General features: G+C 31.1%; 1 protein-coding gene across 1 annotated transcript; it reads right to left on the minus strand.

Annotated features, from left to right (window-relative positions):
- Positions 1 to 825: 825 nt before the first annotated feature.
- Positions 826 to 9406, minus strand: prel (preli-like). The gene is made up of 4 exons (XM_072529961.1): positions 9078 to 9406; positions 8735 to 8948; positions 3991 to 4146; positions 826 to 1298 (listed from the first exon to the last, which is right to left on the minus strand). Exons 1-4 carry the CDS (start codon positions 9167 to 9169, stop codon positions 1122 to 1124), a joined length of 639 nt encoding a protein of 212 aa, XP_072386062.1. The 5' UTR covers positions 9170 to 9406; the 3' UTR covers positions 826 to 1121.
- Between the last annotated feature and the right edge of the window lie 2986 nt (positions 9407 to 12392).

Consider the following 12392-nt stretch of genomic DNA (forward strand, 5'->3'; position numbering starts at 1 on the left):
CAGAATAGTGTCTCAATCAACATCGAATACTGACTAAAACAAGGTGGTTACCTTGAAACTATATGTGTCATACTCTAGCAGACATGATGCCAAACTTAAAAAAAAGTAGTCAGATTTAATAAAATATCAACATTTTCTAAATTTTAATCAAAACATATTAGAGGCTAATAATTCACTCATGGCCAACAACTGGTGCATTTACCCTACCCTGAGCAGGAATGTACACGTCATCGGGTCGATAATTCAGCGGCGTGGCAGATTTAATCAACTTGTAGTTTAGAAGGTTCAAATATTTAGTCATGTTTCAGTCAGAAATTTTTCAAAACCAACAGTATTAAATTAAAGATAAAACTCCTGTTTTTAATTGGAATTTATATTGAAATTGTAATAATGTCTATATTCTGGTTTTTAAGCGTACATTTTACAATCTATGGAGTGAGTAACACCGAGCCGCAAGCCTCCATCTCTTACCGTACTGCTCATCTATAGTTCGATCCGATACACCATTTAGAATTAGCATATTAGTACCTAACAGATCCATTTAGAATTTTAAACTACTACGTTAGCCTTTTTGTTTTCTGGCCAGGGTCTGAACCAGCGACCAGTAGATCATTCACAGTGAAATGAATGCGATTCGTTTGCCTGGTCCGCTTGGCTATCTTACCGATAAAATAAAGTAAGTAATTTAGTTTAATGAAAATTTTGATTCTCGCACTTTGAGCTCATTTGGAAAAGTTTGAAAATAGAAAACAAATCTTATTTTAGCGACACTGTTAAAAGTGAATGTAGAATAAGTACATAAATTGAAAAAAAAACAAGACGCAATCAGAAAGAAATATTTATTGATATGTTGTAGAGGTTTTAGTGATACTCTTACCACCATATAATGACCAAAAGTCTTAATAAAAATAATACAGAAAAGAATGTTTGAAATGAATACCAATCACTAACACCTACTGGCTTATAATTTTCTATTATATTTCAAAAATGTCTACGTTTTGAGCATCCAATCTATTCATTGTTTACAAAATGACATTAATTTGTTCTATTTGATACAATTACAATAATTTTACATAATTTAACATTATAATATAATAAATGTTTCGGTTTCCAAGTTACTTCTACGATTGGTTGGGATGTAGAGAAGCATAGATCGGCGCAGCTTTGGACTTTGCCAGTTCAGATGCATTTTTAGCTGCATCCTTCAGTTTCGCCGTTGCCTTAGCAGTGGAATAACTTGAAGTCAGTGCATTTTGTTGTGGATATAGGTTGGAGAGGACATAATTAAAACCACCCACCTTAAATAAACATGTATATCATTATTTTCGTTGATTTCGAATTTGGTAAAAACTGTTAAAATATTATCAAAGAGTGTAGACTTTCACCCATTGTATTCCGGGTATATAGGAGGTTGTCTGTTCATTTTCATCCATCGTCATACCAACAAAACCGATATAAAAGTCTAAGATCGGCCAAAGATCCAACACAACTTGTTTCCATTAGAGAAATTTACCCGATTCACTGTAGTTTATAGTTCAGTGTACAACAAAACATAGTGTAAATAATCGTTTGATTGGGCATAGGCGCACCTATCGCATAAGGTCCGTGCGGAATATTAGCTGTTGCAGAACACAACATTACAGAATACAACTATCTAATTTTATTTCAAGAAACACAAGTGCTTAGAAGAACATCAAACTACTACCCACAGATGTTCAGAGAGGCTATCGAAATCTAAAAACCCTAGATACACTTAAATCGTACAGAAGGAAGTTCAAACAAGATGTGAAGGGAGAAACCCACTCAGTTAGAGGAAGAGAGACAGGACATTTGCACCATTGCCAATTTATAATGCCTGCCAAAGATGCAGATGAAACAGGAAAAAATAATTCCAGACCTATAAGTCCGGAAAACAATGTATCATCAAAAAATATTAGTCTACATTCAACAATTTTTTTCCAGTTTGAAATTTATGATAGAGGTCACCGAGGCGGTTCTAGATATACCACATTTATTAGCTCTGTTTTAATAACCCAAGTTACTGGGTGTTAAACCCAAACGATTCACTTACTAATCACAACAAAAAATCCAGGTCCGCATTAACAAAAAAATATAAAGTAATAATTGTGACCTTGAAACAACACTGTATATTGAAATTCAAAATCCGTTTGCATATTTGAAAAGAGCACAAAAATCAAGTTTAAAGGTGTATTTCAATTTTTTTGCGTAGATAATTTAATTACGTCAAGTTTTAAATTATACTGAAATTTTTAAGAACTCTGAGACTTTTAGTAATAAATTCTTGAAGTTACTGAATGAATACTTATTTGAAAATACTAAATATTTGTTAACTACGTTGGTTTTCCGTTTTGTATCTGTAGACCAATCCAGTTTATATTTTATAAATTCCGGTTCGTAAATTTTTAATAGTTTTTAAAACAGCTTTTAATACTCCAGTAATTACAATTAAAAAAAATTAAATCGAAATTTAATAAACTTAAGATAATAACTTAAAATATTGCGAAGTGATTTTAGGATTAATTTGGGTTATTTCTACGCATTTCCCCCATGCTGCTTGTGATTAATCAACTCAAGCTCGTATATTGTAAGAATCTACATACTGTAATACAACATTCATATCCAAGATTCAGTCCAGACACCCATGACTTTGACAGAAGATTATTATTTATGTCAGATAATTTAGATCAATCCACGAATTTCTTCTCATCGTTGTTAGTATATATTTGGTCAACATCGTGAAGAGCCGTAAGCTGCAGTACTTAGGACATATAATGAGAAATCAAGGCAGATACGAGCTACTTCAATGCATTTTGCAAGGTAAAATTGAAGGAAACAGGGTCCCATGACGAAGAAGAATATCCTGGCTTGCTAACCTGAGAGCATGGTATAGAAAGACCTCAACACAGCTATTTCGTATAGCAACTAACAAAGTCATCATAGCCAGAATGATCGTTCGGAACGGACAGGCAGAAGAAGAAGTTGTTAGTATTGATTTATAAAAATGCCTCATCAATTTTCCAGTGAAGAATATGCGGATATTATCTTTATTTATGGATTTTGTGATGGAAATGGGCTAGCCACAAGAAGTACTCTCTTCTTTAGGTTACAATTACTTTACATTTTTTTGTTAACCTGAACCTGGATTTTTCGTGTGATTAGTAAATGGATCGTTTGGGTTCTGAATGAGACATATGTGTACTAAATATCAAAAAATATACAGGGTGGTTCTAAAGTTATGGATTCAGAAAGAAATGAGCAAAATCTATAAAACACTCGCTATAAAACCGATAAGAGCCAGTAAATGTCGTATATCTAGAATCACCTCAGTGACTTCTATTCACCATTTAACATATAAATATTTCCGTTTCCAATAAAACACCCTGTATTTGCAAATAAAATTTTGTAAAGCTTAAACTGTCTAGCACAAAACTTAAAGTAGTCTTACTGTTCAGTCGATTTTTTGCCCTTCAGATGTTAAAGTTTTGTTAATTTTCCGGGTGTTCATCTCTTGGTTGTTAATTTCCGGTTGATTGGAGATATTTGCAGACGTTTCGTCAAAATCACATTTGGCACTTTCTTGCTTCTTATTCCAAAGTAGGATTAAAAATGAATGAACACCTTGTTTACCTTCTAAACAGATTGTGGCAGTAGTTAGTGTTTATTATTTATTTTTCTTCCATTAATGATGTCCAATTCAAAACGATTTTGGTCAATTTTGAAGCAGCTTATCTATGACTTCATTAGCCTCCCTTCCGTTGTGAATCAAATTCGATATGACAGTAGTTGGAGAGTTGATATTGATTATTAGAGATTTGAACAGAACACGTTGATTTTGTCTTGACGGTTGTTAAAACAACCTCCTGTTGTTAATATGCCTTATTAAAGTTAAGTAACGTGTGTCTATCCGTGAGTTAAAATATATTTTGCGATTTGTCTACAAGTTCCGGTAATTAATTCTAAATTACTTACCATTTTATGGCAATTCTTCTTAAATCTTTCATAGCCAAATGCACAAATAGCTCTGCTAAATCCTTTAATTTGTGAATCAATCCAGGCGTACCTCATAGCTACTGTTTTACCAGGATGTTCCTCACTCTCGGTATACACTACTTTTTCTGTTACACTCTGTAAAAAATAGTATTTGTAAATTGATTGTAATACAAAACAATCGATAAATTTCGTCTAAATCTATTTTCGCATTTAACAATACCTATTCGAAATAAAAGTTGAAAGTATATACAATTATTTTTTTTTTCAGTAAACAAAACTATTTAAAAAAAAACGAGAGTAGACCAAAAAAATAAGTAGGGGTAAAGGGCAATAAACAAGTATATAAATGATGACAAGGACAATGCAAGCGTTATCTTGAATCAAGGTCATTATCAAGAAAAAATCAAGAACTAATGAGAAACTGGGCCTACATAAAACTACAGAAGGATCTGTTTCCGATCTGAATATTCACTTTCATCTAGGGGTTTTATTTTGCCAATTATACGACTATTACTTTAATGTAGAGTATAATAACTCTCTACTATCAACTACCAACTCCTTAAAAACGCCAAATTTAAAAAATAATATTTTTGATAATTTTTTGAAGTTGTGTATAAAGTTGCTTGAAATATTCTGAGGTCATTTATCAACGATATATTCGTGTTAAGCAACACCAAAAACCCCCCGTAATGATTTTTGACTGATTTTAAACGAAAATAATAAAACTCCACGAGAAAAACTCCACCCAGGTAGCTCGAGGACTAACGTAAATTAATTCATTCTTGTCAGTATTTTATAAACAATTTTTTTATAAATAAATTTTTAAATTTGAATATTTTAATTTACTAGTCCCATCGTAAAGTACGGCTAAAATATATTAAAAATACATTAAAAGTACGGCTAAAACTACATTAAAAATGATAAAATGTTATATATAACAATTGTCTTTCATCTTTGTTCTTTTTTCTCTAAAAGCTACGTATAAATAGAAAGGTTTGAAATATGTTTCTTCTTCTTCTTCTTTTTATATAAACATGACTCTGTCTGTTTTTCAATGTGCCTCCAGTAAGTTGTCGTTACATCGTTTTTGTGGTATTCCTACTGGTCGTCTTCCTATTGCCGTCTTTACTACTCTATTTGTTGTCATTCGGCTTATATGATCGTTCCATTCTACTCTTCTATTTCTTACCCAGTTCTTAATGTTCTAAACCTTGCATCTATGTTGTATATCTATACTTCTAGTTCTGTCCCATAGTGTCTAACCATAAGTAAGACACTAAGTGTTTTCATCTCTGCTGTTTCTAACATCCTTTTTGTCTTATCTGTATCAGGTTTTGTTTGTGCCGCGTATGTCATTATTGGTCTGATGACCGTTTTGTAAATTCTGCCTTTCGTTTCTTTCCCGATATTTTTATTTCTCCATATTGTTTCATTTAGGCAGACTGCGGCTCTGTTTGCTCTATTCACTTGATCTTCCACTTCAGTTTCGAGCTTTCCGTAGCTTGATAATGTAATGCGTAGATATTTAAACTTTTATCACTTGTTCTATTATCTGACCTTCCAGCTCCAATTTACATCTTAGTAAATTTACTGTCGTAACCATGCATTTTGTCTTTTTTGGAAAAAATAAACATGTTAAATTTTCTGGCGGTTATATTAAACTAAAATATGTTAAAAAATAATAATTGTCTTTATATGACATTATTTTAAAACGAGAAATACCTATAAAAATTTAAACAGATGATTCAATGTTGTTAATCAGATTATTTTAGAACATCGTGAAAACTAAAAACGCAGAAGATAAACTGAACCGCCTCAAACAATAGCTACTTAGCAAAAATGAATGTACTGAGTAAATATTAACGGGCTTAAATCGAATGCTAATTGTTTATACGAGACTTAATCACTCACTAAAACAATCATGGTTATCCTCTTGCTCATTGTCTATGTCTGAGTAATCAAAAGAACTTTCATACAAAAGTCTTACTAATTCACTCTTTGTAAGTGGACATTTTCTATCCCACACACTACTTGTAGTAGTTTAGAACTTTTTTTCTTTAGTAAAACTGCACAACTAAACGCTTGCCCTTTTAAACATAGACTAAACAAAACCCACAATAAATTTTTGAAACCATGATGCAGGTGGTCACATGCAGGTGGTCACATAGCGCCATAGAGGTGCCAGTCATGTACCCATAAGACATTGAAAACCTTTTTTATTTATAAGCTGCACTTATAAACATTCATACAAGGACTCAAAACAAAGCAGTCAAATTATATGTGAAGTGAAATTTAACACTAACATTTATTTTAAAATTGACAATTGTTTAAAATATGAACTGGCGATTTCAAGATGCCACGCACTTACTTAAAGGTTACATAATCACTTTTATGCTGAAGCCAAGTTGAGATTCTTTTCCTCTAAAGAAAATATTTTTCTCCATGCATACCACTCTCAATATCATGATCGAGTGAAATGGAGAAACATTGGCAGGACCAACTTATGATAACTCATGATAACACAATAGCTATGTATATTAAGTTAGGTTATCCCCATTTGGTTATCAGTTGAATTCATATGGTGCATACACCAACATTTTATTTTTATACTTTATGAACTAATTGTGAACAATTGGTGCTCCACTATTACAATGTGCAAGAACTAATTTTAGTACTTTATATTACCCATTACATTATACAACAATTGATTGACAGTTGGTAATGTTTTATTGACTATAATTTTAGTTATAGAATATATAATATAGCAATATTTCACTACTTGCAACATTTATTCTACCTAACAATACCACAAATGAAAAAAATATATGACATGGGGTCATGAATTGCTAAAAATATAAGTTTACCACATCTTAAAAAAACAATAAAGTATATTTACATAATCGTGTAATTCCATAACATTATGACACCAAGTAAAAAAATAATAAATTCATTGAACCAAACAATATTTCACTCTTGGTTAGTTGTTCAAATTGTAGAAACATTAAAGCATACTTATTATAGAGTAAAATAATTTTTTGTGTCATTTAAGTATATCATTGAAAATTGATTTAATTTTATGCATTTCTACTATGAAATATGCAATAGGTACCTTAAGATAAAATGCTTTCTCATATTAGTGAATAATAGATAGTGCCTATTGAAGATTCACATTATATATTAATGCATATTCTGACTTTATTTAGTTAAATAAAAATTACCTTATATATTAATTAAGCATACTATTGCTATCTATTTATGAAAAACTTTAAAACATGTTTTGTATTTGTAAACTAATGTAACAATTTCTTGTTATTAGTTGTAGAATCTGCTTCTCAAACTAAGCTATTGGCTAATAATAATAATAAGTGTTAAATATGTAAGGAAGAAAGTTGTTCTCTGAATTTTGATTATATACATATTTATTAGTTTTACATTGAAGTTATAAATCCTAATTTTCACAGTAGTCCAGAAACCTATGATAAGGATTTAGCTGGGGTGATTAGACTAATTTATTAATCATATATACAAGGTTGTTCTCAAAAGTTCTGATCTAAGTTTATGACATAAGCTTTATAAGCCATCAGCTTTTGGTATCAAAATAATCACAATTCAACTTAACAATACTCTCCCATTGGTTCTTTAAGTCACTCTAGTAGTTCTGAAATTCATCTCTATGTTGTCTTTTAAGTAGCATTTTCAATTTTGGAAACATAAGAAAGAGTCACAGGGTACTATGTAGGGACTGTAGAGAAACTGGAATATTTTAACTCTGATATTATCATGTCCCTATTCACCCAAAAATGGGCCTGTTTGCTTCTAATTGCTAGTACTATGATTTCTTTAATTATTTATGGTGCACATTAATGCAACAATTTCCAATATGGGCTCTCAGATGGAATCTCTGATTCTGAAGACTATTATTTTGTTTCTAGATCATAACCTTACACAACTCATCACTGCTAATGATCTTTTTGAGTATATTTTCATAATTAGTAACCATTTTCCAGTTGTCCTGAGCAACTTATAAATGAATCTTTTTCTGCTCTTGTGTTACAAATTTTCAAGTGAATTATCACACATGAATTATTGCCAAATCTACAGACAGAATTCTAGAAACAGTTTTCAGAATTTCAATATTGTGTTCTAGTTTCTGCTCAGTTAAATAATAATCTACTTTAATTGGAAATCCCACACTTTCAATATTTTCAGGTGTTGTGAACAGAACAGTATTTTTTCATACATTTATTTCCATTGGATGTAGCTTGCATATCTCCATCACTTTCACCAATAGAAACATATTAAAAATACATAAAAGTAAAAAGAGTTCATGAATAGTTACTCATTCTGCTTGTACCCTAAAGAGTACAACAGGTTTGTTGCTAAGCTATGAATGACAGTCAGATATATTTGGAATAGACTGGTTATAGTAAAGTATAAAAAAGAAGGTTTGTAGGGTGTTTATACTGTCTCTAGGTAGCATTACTAGGTAGATCCATGATATTCTAGTGTTTTTAGTTTTGTAAGAATGACGAACACTGATATTGCATACCTAATAAAATACTTTCTGATGCAAATGAAATATATAACATTGCCAAAAAATGTAAAAGTGTGAACCAATGCAAAAGATTAAACCCTAAAGCAACCTACCATGATTGATATGAATGATTAAACATTTTAAAAATCACTGTTTATATAGGAAATATAAATATGTCTGGTTACTCACCATCACTTTAACATACCCCAAATTTCTTGTGTATGTAGTAAGAACTTTATTTTTTGGATCAACAATGCTTTCTTCAATTATATTTACATGTCTTGAGCTCATAAACCTTTCAGCCCATTTTGGAATGCTATTAGTCTTTGTTAAAAGCCTTTTGGAAAACAACTTTCCAGACCTTACTTCTCTTTCAACTGTATCTTCAGTCAGCACATGTTTACTAAAAATATAAATACAGATAAGGAAAAAATACAAATAAAAGTATGTAGATTCCACAAAAGACTTTGACCTCATAGCGATTAGGTGAATATAATGAACATTAATTTTAATTTTAAATGTAAATAAATACCTATTAGGATTGGGATATCTTTTCCAAAAGCCTTGTGCAACTTGGTCCCAGGTGTAATTAAATATCGTAGAGTCGGAAAAAAATTTTGGCATTGTAGAGTAAAAAGTTCAATTACAAAGAAGTTACAATTTTGATTAAATTAAGGAATGTTGATTACAACTTTCTGGTTTCTCTTTTACACAATATCGTATCCATATTTTGAGGAATAGGCGAACAACACTCATCAATTGTTGGAGATAAAGGCAAGGCTTTTAAAATGTCTAAATTTGAACAAGGTAAACATACATGACATACATAACCTAATTTCGATCTTTAAACAGAGAGAGAAGAAAAAATCTGGATATTTTTACGATATCAAATTTATTCCTATTGACGTCAGTCAGATTGAAGAAGTAGGGGTATATTCCCAGTGGCGGAGAATATATTTGTAATAATAGTAAGTGATATTCGTATTTTTGTAAATATTGAATTAAATGAGAAAGAACAGTTAAATTATTTTCAAGGTAACTAATACTTTACTTAAAATATCATTATAATCGTTACCTATTGTTGTTACCAGAAAATATCAACTATCAACGATTTATTGCTAATTACTGATATCATTTACTTGAAGGTTTTTCATTCGTAAATATCTTTTTGTTTTAATATTATAGGTATATTTATAATTCGTTATTTGGAATTAGGTATAATATTTACGTTAATAGTATAAGGATACGGACTTTAGCCCTTGTATGCGTACCCAACTTTACTAATGTTGTTACATACCCGGGTCTTTCCTTAAACGCGTACCTCAGTAAATAAACATTAAAAATTGGTGTCGGAAGCAGTAAGTAAATTAATTGGCTTGCTATAGCTCGTACAAAGAGTAAACATGATTTTCAAAGTTGACACAGGTAGCGCACTGTTACTAAATATGCCATGCAGGCATTTACTTGGAGGGTCCAGGCACTCTGAAGAAAAATAAACCTTGTATTGCAAGTGATACATTTTCTTTAGGTTTTTACATAAATTTTCATTTATTCTATTATTACGTCATCCATATCATATGCATGAATCAAATAAAAAATTATTCAATATTGAATTTTTCTGAATGGTTGTTACCTAGTTAACGTGGCGTGTATAATTTGAACTCGATTATTTGTGCTTAAAAAATAAAAAAAAAAGATGGTACAGCAGGCGGCACGGTAGATTACCGCGAAGCTTCATACTATGCTTTCTGTATTTTAAAAATTTAAATAATATAACAATAAAACACTAAGGCGCATCTATGGAGCGGTAAATGAAAATGGTGTCTGGAGAAGACGATACAACTTCGAACTCTATAGGATATACCAGGAACCAGATATCGTAAAACACATAAAGATAGGACGTCTGAGGTGGGTAGGCTATGTAATGCGAATGGAGCAAACCGACCCAGCTAGAAAAACGTTCCTTGATAGACCTATTGGTCAAAGAAGAAGAGGAAGACCCAGAACAAGATTCCTAGATAGCATCGATGAAGACATGAGAAATATGGAAATACGTGCTTGGCGGAGGAAGGCGATGGATAGGGATGACTGGAGAAACATTCTTGGGGAGGCTAGGACCCACACAGGGTTGTAAAGCCAAAATGATGATGATGAACAATAAAACACTGAAAACTTTGTTTTCAAAACTTCCACAAAATTTATTATAATATTTTATCACTACAGCTGTTTCGGCAGAGTGCCTTTCTCAAGTGATCTATTTTTGGATGTGTTTACAATTTATAGTCTTTAACTACATAGGTTGAGGAGGGGAGAACTGTTTGCTTCAAATTGGTCATTCAGAATCATGTCTGAATTTTTTAATTTATTAATTTCCATAGATTTTAATAAAGATAGCTTAAAGCCTTTATTTTGGATGTGAAGAATTTGAAATTCGTCATAAAAAAAATGATTATGATCTAGAAGGTGAAGTGCCTATGTGGAATCTGTTTTCCTATTATTTAAAGCCCTTTTATGTTCTGCTATACGTTTGTTAAAAGTTCTACCAGTTTGACTGATGTAAGTTTTTGGACAATCGCCACATTTAAGTTTGTATACACCACTGAGTACGTGTTTTTTATTGTGCTTATGTTGTGTAGGATGGGATGATGAATTGTGTATAGTCGTGTCAGTATGGAAAGGTTTATGAAATACGGAGAACTCGAATGTTTATTTTTAAGTCTGATGATATTTAAATCTAAAAAATTAATGGATTGATTTTGTTCTGTTTCTATTGCAAATTCAATATGACTATGGCGTGAATTAATATACGATAAAAATTGGTCAAGTTGTCTGTTAGTTCCCGTAAAACATACCAGAACATCGTCTACGTATCTCCACCAAGCCTATTTGGGAACCTAAAGTTGCAGCCTATCGTAGCATGTTACATAAATTAATAGAAATTCCGATGTCAAAATACAACTTTGAGACAGAATTAAATATGGTTAAGCAAATAGCAGTAAACAATGAGTACAAAGAACAAACAATTAATAAAACTTCAAATCAAAAACTACACAAGAAAGCCATGAAATTAGTATTTCCACCACCAGAGAAAAGACCCAGTCAGTACCTTCTGCTCGATTACATATACAGGCAAAATAACAACAAAAATAGCCAAACATATAAAAAAGAAAGGAATAACACCAGCTTTTCGAACAAACAACAACTTAGGCAAATATATTAAAAACAACAAGAGCCGAAAGAAAAAGCAATTACACAGCGGTGTATACAAACTTAAATGTGGCGACTACCCAAAACTTACATCGGTCAAACTGGTAGAACTTTTAACATACGTATAGCAGAACATAAAAGGGCTTTCAATAATAGGAAAACAGATTCTACATACGTACTTCATCTTCTAGATCATAATCGTTCTTTTAATGACGAATTTCAAATTCTTCACATCCAAAATAAAGGTCTTAAGCTATCTTTATTAGAATCTATGGAAATTAACAAATGAAAAAACACAAAAATGATTCTGAATGACCAACTTGAGACAAACAGTTCTCCACTCCTCAACCTATTTCGTTAAAGGCTATAAATTCTAAACACATCCAAAAATAGATCGCTTGAGAAAGGCACTCTGCCGAAACAGCTGAAGTGTTAAAATATTGTAATACATTTTGTGGAAGTTTTGAAAACAAAGTTTTCAGTGTTTTATTGTTATATAAAATGAATTTCCATCAAGTAACAGTCGAATCCATCAGTTATGTAAATAATATTTTTAAAATTGAATACATAAAGTAATTTTATTATTTATATTTTAAACAAATTATATTATATTAAAATAATTTAATAAATTATTATGTTT

Source organism: Diabrotica undecimpunctata, chromosome 4 (assembly GCF_040954645.1).
Source record: "Diabrotica undecimpunctata isolate CICGRU chromosome 4, icDiaUnde3, whole genome shotgun sequence".
NCBI lineage: Eukaryota > Metazoa > Arthropoda > Insecta > Coleoptera > Chrysomelidae > Diabrotica > Diabrotica undecimpunctata.